Source organism: Lissotriton vulgaris, chromosome 4_1 (genome assembly GCF_964263255.1).
Source record: "Lissotriton vulgaris chromosome 4_1, aLisVul1.2, whole genome shotgun sequence".
Lineage (NCBI taxonomy): Eukaryota > Metazoa > Chordata > Amphibia > Caudata > Salamandridae > Lissotriton > Lissotriton vulgaris.
In genome coordinates, this window is record NC_141691.1 from 2,045,124,185 (window position 1) to 2,045,145,561 (window position 21,377).

The following is a 21,377-nucleotide window of genomic DNA, read 5'->3' on the forward strand; positions in this document are numbered from 1 at the left end:
CTGATGTTCGCAGGAATGTAGTGGCTCAAAGGGAGGACCCATCAGCCTTGTAAGAACCACATTGAGGTTCCATTCTGGAGCTAGAGGGGTCCGTGGTGGAATGACCCTTTTGAGTCCTTCCAGAAAAGCTTTGATAGCAGGCACCTTGAAAAGTGAAAGGTGCTGTCTATTTTGGAGGTATGCGGCCATCGCAGACAGGTGAATGCGGATGGAAGTAAATGCCAAATTACACTGGTACAGATGAAACAGGTAACAGATGATGTTCTGAATGGAAGCATCTAGTGGATTGATGTTGTGGTTTGCACAATAGATGACAAACCGCTTCCATTTGGCCGCATAACAGGCTCTAGTAGTGGGCTTTCTTGCCTCCCGAATGATGTCCATGCAATTCGGAGGAAGGTTAAGGTAGCCAAACTCTAGGACTTCAGGAGCCAGATCGCCAGGTTGAGCTGTTGCGGATCTGGGTGCTGAATGTCGCCATGGCTCTGCGTCAGAAGGCTGGGTGTGAGGCGAAGCCTTTGATGCGGTACCACGGACAGTTCCAGAAACGTGGTGTACCATGGTTGGCGAGCCCACGTTGGAGCAACCAGGATGAGGGTCATCGAGTGCTGCCTGAGCTTGCGTGCCACCAGCGGTATCAGGGGTGCTGGGGGAAAAGCGTACGCAAATTTGCCTGACCAGTTCATCCATATCGCATTGCCCTGCGATTGCGGATGTGGGAACCTGGCGGCAAAGCTTTGGCATTTTGCGTTCTCCCTTGTGGCGAACAGGTCTATTTCTGGATGACCCCATGTCTGAAAGTACGGCTGGAGTACTGAAGGGTGTATCTCCCACTCGTGCATCTGGTGGCTGTGCCTGCTGAGCAGGTCCGCCATCTGGTTGTCCTTGCCTGGGAGGTGTTCTGCCATGAGAAAGATGTTCCTCTGAATGGCCCACTTCCACATGCTCTGAGCCAGATGAGACAGCTGTGGAGAGTGTGTCCCTCCCTGTTTCTGAATGTAGTACATGGCTGTCATGTTGTCCGTCCGGATCAACACGACCTTGTTGCACAGATGTACTTTGAACGCCTTTAAGGCCATGAAGATTGCCATCAGTTCCAACACATTGATGTGCATCTTCTTCTGCTGTAGTGTCCATAGTCCCTGCACTGTGTAGTGGAGTACATGCGCTCCCCAACCCTGGAGAGAAGCGTCCGTCGTCAGGATAATCTGTGGCACAGGTTCCTGGAACGGTCGGCCCTTGCAAAGGTTTTGTGGATTCCACCAATGCAGAGAGTTGTATGCCCGACCGCTCACCAACACTAGGTCTTTCAATTGCCCATGAGCCTGAGTCCACTGACGTGCTAAGCACTCCTGAAGCGGGCGCATATGTAGTCTCGAGTGCGGGACAATGGAGATGCAGGAGGCCATCATGCCGATCAACTGCATGAACACTCGTGCTGGAAGTGAGTGTTGAGGTCTGAATTTTTGAATCAGCGATAGAATGCTGTTGGTCCTCACTGAATTTGGCTGTGGTGTAGCCACCAGAGTGTTTATGGTCGCGCCCAGATACTGCCGTATGTGAGCGGGCTGGAGATGGGACTTTGGGTAATTCAGTGAGAATCCCAGATCGTGCAGAAGGTGAATGGTTTGGGACACGTGGTCGGCGCACTGTCTGTGCGACTTTGCTTGAATGAGCCAGTCGTCCAGATAGGGGTATACGTGGATGTTCTGACGTCTTAGATGCGTCGCCACTGTCGCTAGGCACTTTGTGAAGACCCTGGGCGCCGTGGTGACCCCAAAGGGCAGAACCTTGAACTGGTAGTGCTGGTTTTGAATGGTGAACCTTAGATACTTTCTGTGTGAAGGATGCAGGGGAATGTGAAAATATGCATCCTTGAGGTCCAGAGTTGCCAGGAAGTCCCCTTGCTGAAGCAGTGGGAGAACCTGTTGCAGAGTAAGCATATGAAAATGCTCTGACAGAATGTACATGTTGAGAGGTCTGAGGTCTAGGATGGGCCTGAGAGATCCGTCCTTCTTTGGGATTAGAAAGTACAGGGAGTAAACCCCTGTTCCCCTTTCTTGCAGTGGAACGAGCTCTATTGCCCCTTTTTGCAGCATGACTTGAACTTCCTGCTGCAACAAGTGCAAGTGCTCGCCGGACATAGGACGGTTTTTTGGAGGTATGTTTGGTGGGATGGAAGTGAGTTCCAGACAATAACCGTACTGAATAAGAGATTTGACCCACCTGTCCGTGGTGATGGACCTCCACACGGGCAGGAACTGCTGGAGTCTCCCCCCGACCGGTGTTGTGTGGTCGGGGGGCAGTGACAAGGCGTCACTGTTTGCTGGCGGTGGAGGACCTGGAGCTGTTATTTCCACGTCCTCTGCCCTTGACGTTGTTGCCACGGTATCCACCCCTACCCTTGTTGGTATATGAGGATTGGGTGTTAGTCTTATAGAATTGTGTGGATTGTGACGCTTGACCCCTTGAGGTGCCTCTGTTATTGGAGCGGCGAAAGGAACCACCCCGAAACTGCTGGGACTGAAGGGCACCCATAGATTTAGCAGTGTCAGTGTCCTTCTTCATTTTTTCAAGTGTGGCATCTATTTCAGGTCCAAACAGGTGGTCTGGATTTACTGTTTGGTTGAGGATGGTGGTCTGAATGTCTGGTTTAAAGCCTGATATTCTGAGCCATGCATGCCGGCGCAGCAGAACGCTAGTATTTATTGCTCGCGAGGCGGTATCAGCCACATCTAGAGCACACTTGATGGAGGCATTGGTAATGAGTTTTCCCTCCTGAATCAGCATTTCAGCGCCCTCCTTATACTGATCTGGCAAGTGCTGTAGAAGTGTTTCTAGGGTGTCATAGTGTGCCCTATTGTAGCGTGCAAGTAGCGCCTGCGTGTTTGATATGCGCCATATATTGGCTGCCTGCGCAGCAATACGTTTCCCTGATGCCTCAAACACCTTTGATTCCTTGTCAGGGGGAGGAGCATCACCCGTGGTCTGTGAATTGGCTCGTTTACGTGCGTTGGAGACAATTAAAGAGTCCAGTGGCAACTGTCCCTTGATGTACATTGGGTCAGTGGGCGCTGCCTTGTATTTCTTATCAATGCGAGGATTGATGACTCTTGCCCGGGTGGGCTCCTTGAAAACCTCTGGCGCATGCTTTAGCATACGCTTTAGCACACCCTTGAGCATTGGCAATGTCTTGACGGTCTTTTCAGCCACTGAGAAAGTGTCAAAAAGAAAATCGACATCCACTGGGTCAGCATGGAGGTCGACATCATGGTTGGCCGCAGCTCTTTCAATTAAAGCGTTGAAGGCTGCAGAGTCCTCCGTTGGGGAAGTTTTTGCAGCAAAAAGCTGCGGCTCGTGTCCTGACTGAGGGTCCTCAGGGTCGCCCCCAGCAGACCATGGCTCATGTACATCCTCTGGGTCCGAGTATGCTGGATAATTATACTCGTCCTCCTCGTCTCCGTCACCCTCCCCAGCGTTAGAGTGAGTGGGTGAGAGGTCCAGACCCTGTGGAGATGTCGGCTCCATAGGGGCAGATGCACCGGCAGAGTCCAACTTCTTTTTAAGGGGAATATGGAAATGTTCCAACGCAGGCTCCGGGGTGATTTTCCTCTTGAGGAGAGAGAGCTTGCCTGTGTTGGCGTCGATGATGACCTCTCGACGCTCCTCGTCTGCCAGTGGTTGATGCCGTGGCTTCGGCACCACCAATGATGCCTTCGGCGTTGAAACCAGCTTTAAAGGCACCCCGGCTCATGTTTCGGAGCGAAGGCCTTCGGCGCCGTTCTCGGCGGTAGCGTGAAGTGAATCGGCGTCTGCGCCTTTGCCGGCTTCTGTGGAGGCTTGTGCGGCACAGTGTCCTTTGGCTCGGTCGCCGCAGCCTCCTCCCGAATCCGCTGAAGGGACTTCGTGACCTTCTTGGTGAGGGATGGGGAGGGCCGGATCGGCTCGAGCGAGTCCTCCGAGTCCGGATTTGGGTCGGCGACCAAAGCAGCCGTCTTCGGAGCCGACGCGGCACCTCCCTTTGCTTTCTCGACTGGGATCGGTGCAGTCATAGACTTGGGGTCGTCCTGACGCTTCTTCGGGCCTTCTTATGGTCATCGACCTTCTTGGCGTCGACGCGACTCTTTAGAGCGTCGACCAGCTTCGGCGTCGACGCCGCCGCGTCGGGCGTCTTAGCCTTAGGCTTCGGCACCGTGGTCTTCGGATCGGCCATCTTGGCGTGGCTCTTGAGCTCGACGACCATCTTGGATTTCTTCGGCGCCGAGGTCTCCGGCGCCTTTGACCCAACCAGTGCGACTTGCACTTTCGGTTTCGATCCTGATGGTGTTGACCCCGATGGCTTCACTTTCGGTTTCTGGACCGGGAGTGGCGCATCACCAATGTCCGTGGCCGGGCCAGGAGGCGGGGCCGTGGGACGAGGATTGAGGTCTTGGGTAAGGCCCGAAGGCGATCCCTCGACCTGGGCCTTATGATGGGGTTTGACACCAGAGTCAGTCTGAGGATGCTCCTCCTCCGAGCTATCCTCCACGGTGGCAATGGCCCCGTCGTCGTCCCCTACCTCCTCGACGACTTCCTCGAACTCTTCGTCTCCCGCGTCGTAGTCTTCCTCGCCCTCCGACGCCAGGTTAGAGTCCGAAACATTTAGGATGGTGTCGTCTTCAACATCCTCTTCAAAGATGTTTGCTGGTGGGGGTGCCGAACTCTGGGCCTGCAGTCTTGCGGCCCGGCGTAGCTTGAGAGTCTTCTTCGACCGGAACTTGGAGCAGGCCATACACTTGGCCTCGTCGTGGTCCGGCGACAAGCACTTGTTGCACACTGGGTGCACGTCGATGTGGGGGTACTTTGAGGCACACACTGGGCACCTCTTAAATGGACTTCGTTCCATGTTGAAGTAGTCTGGAGCGTCGTGTAGGCCCGTCCGCGCCGACAGCACGCGGAAGGGCAGCAGTTGATCGGAGCCGATGAATAACCAACCCGACCGATAACAATACCGACGCGAGATCCTAAAGACCTTTTGGTCTCAAGTAAAGAAACTTAAACAACTATCGATTCCGACAGAGGGAACCGAAACACATCCGAACCCAATGGCGGAAAAAAACAATCTGGGGATGGAGTCGATGCTCATGCGCACTGTAGTCCAGGGGAGGAGCCACCTATCTCGTGATACTTCGAAGACTCTTCCAGGACAACAATGTGCAATCATCCGGACCCAACACTAGGCGGCGATCTATGCACAGATATGAATTCAGCAGCCCACATGCCTCGAACTTATTCAACATAGTCAAAGAATTTACCAACCCTTCAGCCAACTCCAACGACATCACTCCCTCTCAAGCCCTCTGCGACTCCCTAGCTTCCTTCTTCCACAACAAGATTGCAGACATCCACAACAGCTTCGACTACCAACCCGGAGACCAACCCACCCAACCTTCCGCCGCACCCTCCCCCCCCTTGAACATCCTCAATGACTGGAACCCCATCTCCATTGAGGACACCATCCGCCTGATGAACTCCATCCACTCAGGATCCCCAACTGACCCATGCCCTCACCACATCTTCAACAAAGCAGACGCCATCATAGCTCCACACCTACGAGACGTCATCAACTGCTCCCTCTACTCCGCCACCTTCCCGGAAAGCTGGAAACACGCAGAACTCAGCGCCCTTCTGAAAAAACCCACAGCTGACCCCACCGAACTCAAAAACTACCGCCCCATCTCGCTTCTTCCATTCCCGGCCAAAGTCATCGAGAAAGCTGTCAACAACTAACTCGCCTCCTTCCTCGAAACCAACAAATCCATCGACCCCTCACAGTCCGGCTTCCGAGCCAAACACAGCACTGAGACCGCACTTATCGCAGCAACAGGCGATATTCGAACTCTACTGGACAATGGAGACACAGTCGCCCTCATCCTCCTCGACCTCTCCGCTGCCTTCGACACAGTCTGCCATAGCACCCTTCTACAACGCCTCAGAAACGTAGGAATCCAAGGAAAAGCACTGGAATGGATCACCTCGTTCCTCACTGGAAGAACCCAGAGAGTCCGCCTCCCACCATTCAAGTCAGAGGCCTCTGAAGTCATCTGCGGAGTGCCACAAGGATCGTCACTCAGCCCCACCCTCTTCAACGTATACATGAGCCCCCTTGCGGCCATCGCTCGCCAACACAATCTCAACATCATCTCCTACGCGGATGACACTCAACTGATCCTATCACTCACCAAAGACCCTAACACCGCCAAAACCAACTTACACGAAGGAATGAAAGAAGTAGCCGAGTGGATGAAGCACAGCCGTCTGAAACTGAACTCAGACAAAACAGAAGTCCTCATCCTAGGCACCTCCCCCTCCGCCTGGGATGACTCTTGGTGGCCTGAAGCCCTTGGAAAAGCACCCATCCCGACGGACCTCGCTCGGAACCTGGGCGTCATCTTGGACTCCTCACTCTCGATGACCAGACAAGTCAACGCTGTTTCATCTTCTTGCTTCAACATTCTTCGCATGCTCAAAAAAATATTTCGCTGGATCCCCACCGAAACTAGAAAAACAGTCACCCACGCACTGGTTACGAGCCGACTGGACTACGGAAACACACTATACGCCGGTACCACCGCAAAACTCCAGAAAAAACTCCAACGCATCCAGAACGCTTCAGCCAGGCTCATACTAGACATCCCGCGTAAAGAACACATCTCTGGTCACCTGAAAAACCTCCACTGGCTCCCCGTAAATAAGAGGATTACCTTCCGCCTCCTAACCCACGCACACAAAGCACTTTACGAACTTGGACCCGAATGCCTCAACACACGACTGTCCTTCTACACCCCCTCCCGTCAGCTACGATCCTCCAACCAAGCCCTTGCCACTGTACCTCGCATCAACAAAACCACCATGGGAGGTAGATCCTTTTCCTACCTGGCAGCTAAAACCTGGAACTCACTTCCCACTCACCTTCGCCTTACTCAGAACCACCTAGCATTCAGAAAACAACTTAAAACTTGGATATTCGACAAGTAATTCCCCACCCTTCCTCTAGCGCCTTGAGACCCTATGGGTATGTAGCGCGCTATATAAATCGCTTAACTTGACTTGACTTGCGCAGATGACCTCGCCCCACTGAGGACCCCGCCTAGCAGACCCGGCAGCAAGAAGGCCCCATGGTTCACCGACGAACTCAAGAGCTCCAAGAAGAACTGCAGAGCCCTCGAGAAAGCCTGGAGAAGGGAGCCAACACCGGACAACATGACCACCCTCAAGCTCGCCACCCGAAAGCACCATCAACTGATCCGCGCCACCAAGAAAAAAGCATTCAAGGACCGGCTGGACAACAACGCACACAACTGCAAGGAACTTTTCAACATCGTGAAAGAGCTCTCCAACCCCAACGCCGGAAACAACGACATCACCCCATCGCAAGACCTCTGCAACTCCCTCGCCTCCTACTTCCACAACAAGATCGCTGACATACACAACAGCTTCAGCCCACAAACAAACGCTCCCAACGACAGCACCAACGCCCCCCACCACCACCCTCAGCGCCTGGACCCAGATCAACACAGAAGACACCATCTGCACGATGAACTCTATCCACTCCGGATCCCCGACCGACCCGTGCCCCCACCACGTCTTCAACAAGGCCGACGCTGTCATCGCACCCCACCTGCAGGACATCATCAACACCTCCTTCGACACCGCCACCTTCCCTGAGAGCTGGAAGCACGCCGAACTCAGCGCTCTACTAAAGAAACCAACAGCGGACCCCACCGAACTCAAGAATTACCGCCCCATCTCGCTCCTCCCGTTCCCAGCCAAAGTCATCGAGAAGACCGTCAACAAGCAGCTGGCCGCCTTTCTCGAGACAAATGGATCCCTCGACCCCTCACAGTCTGGCTTCCGAGCCAACCACAGCACCGAGACCGCCCTCATCGCTGCCACCGATGACATCCGAGCCCTGCTGGACAACGGTGAAACAGCGGCCCTCATCCTCCTAGACCTCTCCGCGGCGTTCGACACTGTCTGCCACCGCACCCTAGTGCAGCGCCTCAGCAACATCGGAATCCAGGAGAAAGCACTGGAGTGGATCATCTCCTTCCTCGCTGGAAGAACACAGAGAGTCCGCCTACCACCATTCAGATCTGCAGCCACGGAAGTCATCTGCGGCGTTCCTCAGGGCTCCTCGCTCAGCCCCACCCTCTTCAACGTCTACATGAGCCCCCTTGCGGCCATCGCACGCCAACACAACCTCAACATCATCTCCTACGCCGACGACACCCAGCTGATCCTCTCCCTGACCAACGACCCCGCCGCCGCCAGAACCAACCTCCACGAAGGGATGAAAGACGTAGCCGAGTGGATGACGACCAGCCGCCTGAAACTGAACTCCGACAAGACGGAAGTCCTCATCCTGGGCTCCTCGCCCTCCGCCTGGGACGACTCCTGGTAGCCCCCCGTCCTGAGCACCGCACCCAAACCGACAGACCACGCACGCAACCTGGGCTTCATCCTGGACTCCTCCCTCTCCATGACCAGACAAGTCAACGCCGTCTCCGCGTCCTGTTTTAACATCCTGCGCATGCTACGGAAGATCTTCCGGTGGATCCCCACCAAGACCAGGAAGACGTTCACCCAGGCCCTCGTCACCAGCCGACTGGACTACGGCAACGCCCTCTACGCCGGAACCACCACCAAGCTCCAGAAGAGACTCCAGCGGATCCAGAACGCCTCAGCCAGACTCATCCTCGACATCCCCCGGAGCAGCCACATCTCCGGACATCTGAGAGACCTGCACTGGCTCCCCGTCAACAAGAGAATCACCTTCCGTCTCCTCACCCACGCACACAAAGCCCTACACGACCATGGCCCGAGCTACCTCAACAACCGCCTCAACTTCTACGCTCCCAAACGCCACCTCCGATCGACCAACCATGCCCTCGCCGCCGTCCCCCGCATCCGAAGAGCGACAACAGGAGGAAGGTCCTTCTCCTACCTGGCCGCCAAGACCTGGAACACCCGACCGACCGACCTTCGCCTGACCCAAGACCACCTCTCCTTCAGGAAGAAACTCAAGACCTGGCTGTTCGAGCAGTAGCGGCACCCCCCCCCCCCCCCAAAGCGCCTTGAGACCCTCCGGGTAAGTAGTGCGCTCTATAAATGCCTTGATTGATTGATTGATTGAAGGCTTCATTTAGTAAGAGAGATTGCACTTGTTGTTCGAGCAACTAGGAGTGGTCTGGCGTAAATTTTTGAGAGTGAGGTGGAATGTATATAGGATTGACGGTAAGGTCTAGGCAATAACCATGTTGGATAATTCCAATCACCAATTTGTCAGTTGTTAAAGATTGCCAAATGGGGAGAAACTGGTGAAGTCCTTCCTGACAGGTGTGGAATGGTCGGAGGGAAGCGTGGGGAAGTTACTGCTTATTAGGGGAAGGGGAATTACGGGTTGTGGTACCTTTACCCTTGAGGTGGTTTCCACTATATCCTCCTCTAAAAAAGCCTCTTGAGGAAGAGGACTGGTATTTACCTTTGTAAGAGGAAGCCTTCTGGTCTGAGTGTGCGGTTTTGAACCCTGCTCGGTAAAAGGAGCGGGCCGACAAGCCTGTTTAAAAGGAGACTGGAGTGCTCCCATGGAATTTGCCACTTCAGTGTCCTTTTTCATTTTCACAAGCACCTGATCGACCTCAGGACTAGAGATGTTATCTGTCAAAGTGTGTTATTTAAAATAAATTGTTGGACTTTGGGCTGAAACCCAGAAATAATAACCTAACATGCCTTCTGAGTAGAGCGCTAGTGTTGACCTCTGTAGCTGTGGTGTCAGCAGCATCTAGAGCACATCTTATTGAAGATTTGGAAATTAGCTTTGCTTCATGTACCAAATCTTGCGCTTTTGCTTTATGCTCATCTGGGAGATATTGGAGCAATTGCTCCATTTCATCCCAGTGTGCCCTGTTATATCTGGCTAAAAAGTCCTATGTGTTTGCAATGCACCAGTAATTGTCAGCTTGAGCATCTATGTGTTTGCCGGAAGCGTCTATTAGCTTGGACTCTTTATCAGTGAGAGGGGCGTACCCAGAGGTTTGGGAATTAGCTCGCTGACTAGCATTGGACACTACCAGTGAGTCTAGCGGTAACTGGCCCTTAATAAATACCGGATCTGTTGGGGAGGGTTTATATTTTTTATCGACTCTAGGAGTAGAGATGAGTGCACGCACAGGATCTTTAAAAATGTTGTCATCAAGTCTCAGCATACCTTTAAGCATAGGGAGTGTTTGGGTCGACCAGTGTGTGGATCTTAGTGTCTCAAACTAAAAATACTGTTCTAAGGATTCTTTGTGTAGTACCACCCCATGGTATTCTGCGGCCCTGGCAATGAGTTCCTGATAAGATACATGGTCCTAAGGGGGAGATGGCTTGGCAGGGGAAAGGTCTGGATCATTGTCTAATGGAGGTGTGATGTAATGTAATGTAATGATACTTGTAAAGCGCACTGTTACCCCATCTCGGGGTGTCCTGGCGCTGAAGACCGCTGGGGAACCCGTCCTGGCTTTCCCTGCGAGATGGTCCCTTCTGGGTATCTCCAAGGTGAAACCAGGCATCTCCGGCGTCTGTGGGGGGCCGTTGTAGAGATGAGGCAACCTTAATGCCTAGAGTTGCCGAGTGTGATCCCTGGTTAGAGTAAGCACCGAGGCGAGAATGATCGAGTCCGTTGACCCTGGTCCACAACCCTGCCGCGGCGGGAATTGAACCCTGGTCCCGGGCCGTTCTCTGCTTCCGGGTCTGCCGCCTCTAACCAGTGAGCCACACCACTTCACTCCTCTATGTGCAAAGGATTTAAAGTTGGAGAAGAAGATGGAAGTGGAGGGGATGCTGGAGGCAGATGAAAAGGGCTGGTACCAACATTATTCTTCTTTAAAGGGATCTTGTAATGAGTCATCAGGAAGCTTTACAAGGCAGCTTGGTATGAATATGTCCAGTTTCTGGGTTAATATAAAGTCTCTTGTTTGGGATCCAATTTTGGAGGAACAATGTCTAAATGTGGATCCAAAGGGACATCTTTCAGATTCGGTGGCGACATTTTCGGTGCTGGGATGGGATGGCCTTTGGCCATGGAAGATCTCAGCTTCAAAGGCTGTTTCTTTTTTGGCGTGGAATATTATGGCTCACACCCAGATTTGGACTTTGAAACAGAGGATTTTGGTTCCAAAGAAGATTCGGGTGACTCGGTCTCGAGCCAGAAGGCTTGAATGAGTGTTATGAAGCTGAGCGGGAACGGGGGGGCGTTGGAAACGTCATCTCGGTGCCGACCTTAACGAGAAGGCAGAGGTGGTGCCGAAGCCTAAGGTTTTTTGGGAGTGGGTTGATGGGACCAGGGGTCTTCAGTACTCATGTCACCCTGTCCCTACGGAAGTTCTTCGACATTGAGGTCACTCTTGAGCTTCGAACTCGACTACGGCACGGAGAAGGCCTCTTCCTCCTCCGCCGCCGCACCAATTTCTTCTTGCCCGGATTCTTAAACGAAGATATCCAGCGTGTCTGTGATGTTTTGATGCTGCATTTCTCGACATTTCTCGACATCAAGCCCGACGATCGCTAAGGATTTTCTCTGACCAAAACGATCTGCAAGCGTTGCAGTCTTCTTTGTGCTCCAGAGACAAGCACAAGCTACACACCTGGTGTGAATCAGTACGTGGATACTTTGCGTGGCACAGAGGACAGAATTTGAACGTTGACTGAAACGATACGCGGAGAAGTGGGAAACCCGTACGAAACAATACGTCGAGTGGATTGTGCACTGAGGGGAACCCGAAGTCCAGTTTTGAAAGAGAGCAGAGCAATACACGCCAGACCCCAATGGCGGAAAACAACTATCTAACAATGGAGTCGATGCCCATGCATACTATCACCGAAAGGAGGAATCACCTTACCTTGCGACTGGAAAGACTCCTACAAAGATAAACAACTTGCAAACATCCGGACCCAACATTGGATGGCAGGAGTATGCAAAGCATGTGTATCTACAGCACACATGCCTCAAACAGGGGTGAATCAGACTGATTTGACCATGAGGACCTTATGCGTGAATTTAAATAGGCAATTTAGCATACCCTGGGAACTTTGTCTGAGATATCAGACTTCAGACTGTCAAGTAGCCACACTGAAGTACAACAGCAGGGTCAAAATGGCAGACACACAGTCGTTAAAGAAAAACCCACCTTAAATACAACTCTGAAACCCCAGGGAACCCTTGGTATGACCAAGTACTTAACGCACTGTGTTCACTTCCATGACCGGCTTTACCCTACCAGGTGGAACCATCCTATTTACAACATGGAAAAGAGTAATTAATCGGCGACTCAAGCAGACCTCGATTGACCGTCTGCAGCTCCACTGGAACTTTGATGCAGCCCAGCCACTAAATGACTCCTAAATGTGGTAACTCACAGACAGATTTTCTACATGGGGTCACTAGTCCTGCTAATTAAAGATTTGAACCCCTCCTGGGACTGCTTCAGTGAAAAGAGAGATAGCAGAATTTGTTCCTTTTAAAAGATTTGTGTTCACATCTGTTGTGCTGCTGTCCTTTCCTGGAACATCCGAAAAGGCAATGATATGTCTAGTCTACTGGCCTCGAACATGCCAGGGAGATTCTAGTATTTGCTTCTCAAATTCTACCCCCTGGGCCCTAGCAAGATGTGCCAAATGTGTCCCCATACTCAGGCAGTTTCTATCAGTGAACTCGTTCATGGCCAGTAAAGAAAAGCAAATGAAAATGAGAGCAGGCGCCTGAGAGATGGTGGAAGAACCCTGCATTGCACTGACCGCATTGGTGAAAGTATATATTTTAAGCAGCTAAGATAAGGATCTAACTGTTGTGGCATTAATGACAATGATAATTATTAGTTAATGAAAGATTTGATAGGCTGTTTACAATTTTCATAATTGCCACATGTTTTATGCATTTTATCTGATAATTGTTTTATCTTCTCTAGAGCGTAGCTATTTGTAATGGTTTAATTAAACAATAAAGCTTACAACTGCTATAGGTAAAGGGCATGTTTATGAAACGTAATGTGTTTAAGCAGGAAGTAACATTTATGTGCCAACAACCATGTGTCTGTCAAACCCAATACTCATCCACTCCCCTATCCACTCACCTATTAATCCATCTATGAATATCCATCCCTCCAAATACATTTACCCTCACTTATGCAACTATCCACAGTTTCCCAAGTTAATCATCCACTCTCGACACCGACCACATATCGACACCCTTGCATTAATCTGTCAACCCACTATTCGTCGATCTATCCACACTTGGATTTTTACAGCAAAGCAGCTGCAACCATCCATCTACCCACCCATTACTATATACACCTGAAGCCATAAAAATATTCAGCCAACACTGTAGATAACACCATATATGCATTCAGTTTAAACAATATCCTTTTGTCTCTACATGTGCCCGCTTGTGTCATCTGACTGCAGGAGAGAGAGAAAGCCGAGAAAGTGTGTGTGTGTAGCTGGGTTTAGTCAGAATGCCTATGGGTCCATATGTGTTTTCTGTTTGGGCATCCACACATCACACAACATACAAACATTAGAACGAAGAGCAACCAATAACTGTCTCTAGTTATCAGGGTTCACCTCCGGAGAGCCAGCAAATTATGAGAGGTTGTCATAGGGAACTATATTCTCTGTAGCAGGTATGTTAACTCGATATGTTTTACCACATGCAGTTAAGCAAGGAAGAGGTTTGATTGGCTGTTAAAACTAAGTTGTCTATTCTAGTGTGATTAAAACTGTCTCTCTCCTCCCTCCTGTTGCATTCTAGCAATCTGATGTAACTTGGGATCCCATGCAGCACTTGTAAAATCTATTAATCTGCTTAGTACCAGATACGCTTTTTCCAAGTCTCTCAGGTGGCCAAAAAGTGCAGTTTGGGGTGCACAGGAAGACTGTTTTGTATTGAAAATACGTTCTCATTTGCAAAAGAAACACAAGGGAAGTGTCACCCTAAACTTTTGAGATTTGCTGTGCATCTCTTCGACATAGTCAACAACAAGAGAGAAGACCCCACAAGTTCCAGGGAACAGGGTGCTATAAACAATAAGTATAAAGAGGATCCCTGGAAGGCACAGTTCATTCACTCCTTCATACTAGAAACAATTACTGTATGGACTGTTTTTTCTTCTTGTTTTTAAATGACAACATTGATTATGTAATGCATTGTGTTTTATCTATTTATGTATGTTTCCCTTTGTTTTAATTAAAAAAAAGTCTGTGAACGGTATAAAATAGTTTATGACCAATGATTGTTTCTAGTATGAAGGAGTGAATGAACTGTGCCTTCCAGGGATCCTCTTTATACTTATCATCTCTTCGACATATGCAGTCTTTGGAACAACACAAACAAAGATTTACAGGGATTGGTTCTAACGAGCAGAAGGACAATAAAGGAGCATATTCTGAGGGTGGAGACCTAGATTAAGACATCACCTAAACAATTATCGAGAGCTTCAAACAGTTTCAAGCAGTTTTCTAGTAGAAGCATGGGGGGAATTTTTTTTTTTTTAAAACAGTCACATCAAAGAAACTGATAGTTGGCCAGCAAACCAGGCGACAGGCAAGGTAAACAAGCCTTGCAGATTGTCCATCGAACAGTATAACATCTTCTTACACCCGAGCAATAAATGCACTTTAAAGCTATGCAGAAAGCACTTTAGATGACACTACCTTCAATCCGGATGTCATTGACGTAAATGCCCGTCAAACTGGAATCCACAATTTTATATGTGTCTAATGGAGGGATTCGGATGACTCTGGCATGAACCCGGGAGATGTAGTCCTTGCAGCTTGCAGTGGGGCAGCTGATGAAGTAATCCACAACATCTTGATTCCTTCCAATAAGTGTAGTCACCTTGTTGAAGCTTTAACACAAAATATTAGACTTGAGCTTTTATCATCAGTGCCTGACTATGATGCAAGTATACAAGACAAGGGTTTGCTATTAATGCTATACACTTCATGAAAGTATTACACTTTACTTTTCCACAGGGATACAAATGTTAATTAAGTACATTTAAAGCACAGAGCATTTAACGAAGAACTGAAAGTGTTTGGTGTAATTCTCACTAAACACATAAAATAGGAAGAAGAGAAAGACAAGAAAAATGAAGGAAAGTCAAAGGCAGGGAAGAAAGAAACAAACTTTTAAAGAAGGAAAGAACAAAAGAGGAAGACAAAGAAGGAAAGCAGGCAAGAATGAAAGGCAAAAACAGATGAAGGGAAAAGGCGAAAGAAAGAAAAAAGGAATAAAGAAAGAGACCAAGAGAAAGAAAGAAGGCAAGCAAAAAGAAAGATGAAGGTATGAAAGAAAAAGACTTTGCAATGCAATAGGTCTTGCATTTGTTAAAGTTAGAGCTGTTGGCGTTGAAAAGGACATTATTTTTTTTACTTTTGCTTTTTTATTTGCAGTGGAGTGATCATATTTGCATAGTGCTATTGCCTTTGGTATCACCTTGTGGCACTGGAGAATGAGTCAATGGGAAATAGGTCATGAGGGAAAGGAGATAAGAGTAATATGCTGCCTGAAAAAAAGTAACAACATTCTGGAAAAAGCATAGACTTATAGGGAATGCAAGATCAGGTAAAGCATGTGAAATGTAAACAGAAAAACGCAGGGCTCGCAGAATGCTTTGACGTGGCGATGGACAGGAACAGGGAGATGCAACTCCGAAGCTGCAACTACATTATATAAAGCGGTGCTTGTAAAATGGGTGCCGCACTGAGGAATATTGAAAGTCAACAACATCTTGGAAAAAGCAAACAGTGATATGGAATGCAAGATCAAGTAAAGCATGTGCAATGTAATCAGGAACAACATGGTTACCGCACCTGTGCACTGTGAGAACTAATCATCGTAGGCTAAGGAGCTGTGATTAACTGTACATGTTTACACTGCAACTTTCGTGTAGTGCAGCACAGAGCAAAGAACTGAATACCCAGATTTCACTGCTGGAGCACGGAGTCCGAGCACCACGCCCAATGCCTGACAGGGGCACAAAGATCTGCCGCTGTGCAGGATCAGATCGCCATCCCAGTTAGAAGTGAAGTCAGTGGTAGCCGGCGAGGATCCGGGGGTGAGAGGGTAATGTAAAAAGAAGGCAAAAGGAAAAAAGTACCTTTTTACACAGTTTCCTCACCACGTCTCTCCTCTGCAGTCCTTTGCTCCATCCAGTCTTTCCTCCGTGGTCCCCGCTTCAGCCAAAATAGGAAGCACACTTAGGCTCCCCATAGCCAATCACAATGCTGCAATGTAGCGTTGTGATGTCTGAGCACTGTGGATCAGAGCTCGAACAGGCAGTGGGAGCCTGGCATGTTCTCCACCAAGAACGCTATACAGCCTGGGTGAAAACATGCAAAGTGCGCATGAATGTATGGCCGGCCCGAGACAGCCAGCCAAACATTCATGTGCACTTTCAGAGTGTGCCTGCCTACCCCTCCTCCCCCTGCCTCAAGAGCAGAGCAGGCACGCCGGCCCAACCCGCAGAGACGAATCAGCAGGAACAAATAAAATCGCAATAACCTGATGTTATTATTTTATTTTTCCTTTATTTCACTGGAGGAGCTGCCCCTAGTTGGATAGTTGGAGTAAGACATTTTTTCTTCGGTCAACCTTGAATTGGGTCAATGAACACAGCATGCCTACTGGCCCGTTACTCCCACTCCCTGTGGGAAACAGTTGTGCAAGTGTTGCCACGGGTCCCGAAAGAGGCCTGGGCCATCCTCTCCCAATCGATATCAGACAGTAAAGATGAGGCAACGTTTGCCATTCGTTGTGGTCTTGATACGACCAACTCGCTAGGGAAAGCAATTTCATCAACGGTGGCTGTTCCACGCCATGGCTGGCTAAGAACGTCTGGCTTTTCTGGGGACTAGGCAGACATGACCCTGGCCCCAAGGTCTCACAGGCTACAGCCAACTCCATGGGCCGCTCAGTGGCCACACGTCCTCTGTCCACCTTTCGCCTCTTTCGTGGCTACGGAAAGTGTTTTCACCCGCACTAGCCATATCCCAGCCCCAAGACTGCGTAAGTTCTGCAAACTTGAGGCACCTCGTTCCGACCCTGTGGGTCAGGCGGCCAGAGGTAGGGACAGTCCACCACCCACCCTGCAGCCTCCGCTTCCAAACCCTCCTAGTCCGGTCCTTCAAGATCATGAGCTGGCAGTTGGTGACAGGATCAGTCATCACCTCCACCACTGGCAAAACATCACGTAGGACAGGTGGGTTTTTCAGATAGTCCAGAGGGGCTACTCCCTCCCCTTAGAGTCTACCCATGCCTCCAACTTACAATCAGCTGACATAGGATCACCGGACTGCTTCAGGAGGAAGTCATGGTTCTCTTGGATAAGGGAGCCATAGAGAGGGTTCTGGCGCCAGAAGCAGGCTGTAGTTGTTATTCCGGCTACTTTCTGGTCCAGAAGAAGGAAAAGGCCTGCACCCTATTATAGATCTGCAAGATCTTAACTACTTTACCCATAAAGAAAAGTTCAAGATGCTCACTTTGGCTCAGGTCTTGTCTGCCCTGGTGACTGGATGGTCGTGTTGGACTTGTAGGACGCCTATTTTCACTTTCTCGTCCTACCTGCTCATCGGCACTACCTGCATTTACCGTAGGCCACAAGCACTTTCAGTTCACGGTGCTCTCCACTGGCATTACCAGCATCCCTCGGGTGTTGACCAAGCTGATGGCAGCGGTCGCAGGTTAACTGCGCAGACCAGGGTTGTCAGTCTTCTACTATCTCGACTGGCTGTTGAAGGTGAGCCCGCTCCAGCTGTCTTCCCCCACCTTCAGACTTCGGCGTACCTCCTGCTTTCGCTAGGGTTCACTATCAACATGCCAAAGTCACACGTTACTCCTTCTCAGACGCTCCCTTTCATAGGAGCTATTCTGAACACAGTGGAGTTTTGGCCTATCCTCCCAATCAGCAAGTCCAAGATATTCAGGCTATGATACTGACGTATCAGCCCCAATCCTAGATTTCAATGAGAATTACTCTGAGGATGTTGGGCCTCCTGCATCCCGCTTGTGACACATGCCAAATAGCATACGCAGGCTTTGCACTGGGACCTGAAGTTCCAGTGGGTGCAGCATCAGGGGAATCATTCTGACATGGTTCAGATCTCAGAGGAAACTGCACAGGCCCTGCAGTGGTGGCTGACCAACAGTGATTGGGTCTGAGGCAAACCCCTCTCCCTTCCTTAATCAGATCTCACAGTAGTGCCAGATGTGTCACTCCTAGGCTAGGGATGTCATCTGGGATAGGTCATCTGAGGACTCTGGTCTTCGTCAGAATCCAAACTCTACATCAACTTGCTGGAGCTCTGAGCAATTTTTCTTTCAATCAAGAGAAAGCTGGTTTAAGTGTTCACTGACCTTACCACTGCCATGTGGTAAAGCCCTAAACAGGGTGGGATTGGGTCGTGGACCCCTTGTCAACATGCCCTGCGTCTCTGGAAATGGTTGGAACAACAGGGCATATCCTTGGTGGTTCAACACCTGGCAGGTTCTCTGAACACCAGAGCGGACAAATTCAGCCATCGATGCCTACAAGATCACAAATGGCATCTTTATCCGGAGGTGATGCAAGGTCTCTTTTAACAGTGGGGAGAACCTTGTTTTGGTTTGTTCGCTGAGAATGCGTAATGTCAGCAGTTTTGCGCGCTGGATTTTCCAAGGCGGCTCTTGCTCGGAGACACTTTTCACTCGAGAGGAGCTCAGGCCTTCTATATGCCTTTTTTCTCATACCCCTACTGCTCAGAGTGCTCAAGAAGATCAGGAGTGGCCGGGCCCACGTCAATCTTGTGGTTTCGGACTGAGCATGGAGAGTCTGGAATCCGGAGCTTATCCAATTGAGAAACGATCCCCCGATCAGGTTGCCCCTTCGGGAGGATCTTCTGTCACAGCAGCAGGGGAGGGTTCTCCACCAGAACCGGCCTACTCTACGTCTTCTTACTTGGAGATTGAGCAGCAGCTGTTGATGGCATTCAACCTTCAAACCGAAGTTTGCAACGTTATTTTGGCGGCCTGGATGCCTTCCACCAAGACAGGGTAAACCTGCCAGTCGAACTAATTTGTGAAATATTATATTGAAAGATCTACTGATCATCTTTCTGCTTCTTCTCTCAAAGTTCTACTTTTCATTTTGACCCTTGCCCAGCAGGGCTCTGCTCTGGGCACTCTCAAAGGCAACCCGGGCACTCTCAAAGGGTACCTTTCGGCCCTGGCTGCCTTCTTGAGGTTGCCAGACCAACCATCCTTATTTAAATCCTCTATTGTAAATAGATTTCTTAAGGGGCTTATACATATGTTCCCTCCTGCCCCTTCAATCATGCATTACTGGTACCTTAATTTGGTTCTAATGTTCCGGATGTGTGATCCATTCGAACCTCTGCACAATTGCCCCCTCTAGCTGCTCAGCAAGCCTTTTTTAGTGGCAATAAATTCTTCCAGGACAGTAAATGAAGTGCTTCGCACTAGGGCCTTTTTCTTACCGTTGCAACATGAAGGTCCAGTCCTCGACATTTGTCGAGCAGCAACGTGGGCATCCCTGCACACGTTTACCAAGAAGTACAGACTGAAGAGTCAAGTCAGCATGGACAGCCTTTTTGGCCGCTCGGTCATGCAGGACCTCCTGGTCTAAATTGATCCGCAGTCCCTCCTCCAAGGATGGTATTGCTATATTTATTAAATGGTAAAACATCTGCAGCTAGATGTCTCTAATAGATGGAAAAGTTACTTACCTTCGGCAACGCCTTATCTGAGAGACATGATCTAGCAGCAGATTCCTCATCGACCCACCCATCCTCCCCGCACTGTGAACAGGTTGCTCGCGTCAGGGCTGACCCAGTTTCAGGGCCCTAATTGCTTAAAAACACACCAATGTCTGTGCACCGCATGGCTCCGGAATATTCTGGCCTGGAAAGTAGTGAAAAGTAACTGATGTCAGTGCGCCGAGGTGGTGCCTAAATAGGTGGCGCGGACTTCACAACAGTGAAGACAACGCCGTCAGACCAAGATGATGCCATCAGACGAAGATGACTGACACCACCTACCGGCACTCAAGGGTATTGCTAAAAAGAAAATCTGCCAGATCCAGTCTGATGGCTGGGAAATTCAAAGATAAGGAATCTGCGGCTATATAAGGTCTCCACCAGATAAAGAGTTATAGAAGGTAAGTAACATGTCCTGTATACATGCAACCTTATCTGTCTAGCTATCTGTGTAGGAGGCTGGCTTAGTATATGGTGTACACTTATTTAAGTAATGCACCTTGCATTAATCCAGGCAACAATGATGGCGATTTTAGCTGTCTTTGATAACCATAGAAAGCTCTCAAAGTGGTAGCTGTGGAGAGCAGCCTTCAGGCTTATCTCGAAGAATTGTAAAGCAGATTGTTTTACCACATTTAATCAACAGTGTAGATTAGATGAAAAAGAACCACACAGTGTTTATAAAAATAAGTTTATTTATTACACAACACAATCACTAACACATTGGTATATTTTATAGCTGGAGAGATCAATAGTACACATGAAAATACTTCAATGTAATAAGGTAAGTAGCACAAATATACAGTGCTCTCCAGGGTGGCTAAAAGCATGCACTGAAAAAGTGGAATGCGAACTGCAAGGAAGAGCGGGACTTGGACCAAAAGACTCAGAGCAGATGGGAGAACAAGGAACAACCCAAGGTAAGAACCTAGGAAACCACAGAAACAGTGTGCAGAGTGGAATCGCTGCAACGTGCTTAATGGAAGTTGAAGGAGACATCACAGTTGCAGTTTTAAGGAAGAAAGACCCCGAAGAAGCACTGTGGAGAACGGAAGAGCCACCCACCCGTGGATGCCCCAGCAACCAGGTTACCTGCACCAGGTAAGCCAAGTGCATAGGGGTGAAACTACATCGGAACCTGCCATAGACGACAATGGAAAACTTTGGCAAAAAGGTCTCTAGAGAGGTTTATAAGGTTGTCCAGTGGAAGCCAAGAACAGACTCTTTAATAAGAGAACTTGCAAGCAGAGTGGACAGTCTATGCCACTTAGAGGTGACCAGTAGGCACGGAAGAACAATATCTCAGGAGAGTTGATGAGGACCTTGATGCTGCAGCTGTGGGGACCAGGCAAAGCTGAGGAAGACCAGGAGCCGGGCACAAGCTGTCCCATGTCAGATGTCGGCATCTAGGTGGTCGGTGTCCGGAGGGAGCAGCAACAAGTCTGGTGGCAGCAATTGGCTTGGAGAGGGAAAAGATGCAGTCGTGGAGATCAGCACAGACCATGGAATTTTCCAAGTGCAGAAGAGTCAAAGCAGGCCCTATA

The 21,377-nt window shown here is 49.7% G+C and overlaps 1 protein-coding gene across 1 annotated transcript in view; it reads right to left on the reverse strand.

The window, feature by feature from the left end:
• NUGGC (nuclear GTPase, germinal center associated) overlaps positions 1 to 21,377 on the reverse strand; it is a 1,233,257-nt gene that overhangs the window by 1,159,370 nt on the left and 52,510 nt on the right. The window contains exon 3 of the mRNA XM_086966431.1: positions 14,734 to 14,927. Coding sequence (XP_086822557.1) covers positions 14,734 to 14,927 — 194 coding nt within the window. The remainder of the gene's footprint in view (positions 1 to 14,733; positions 14,928 to 21,377) is intronic.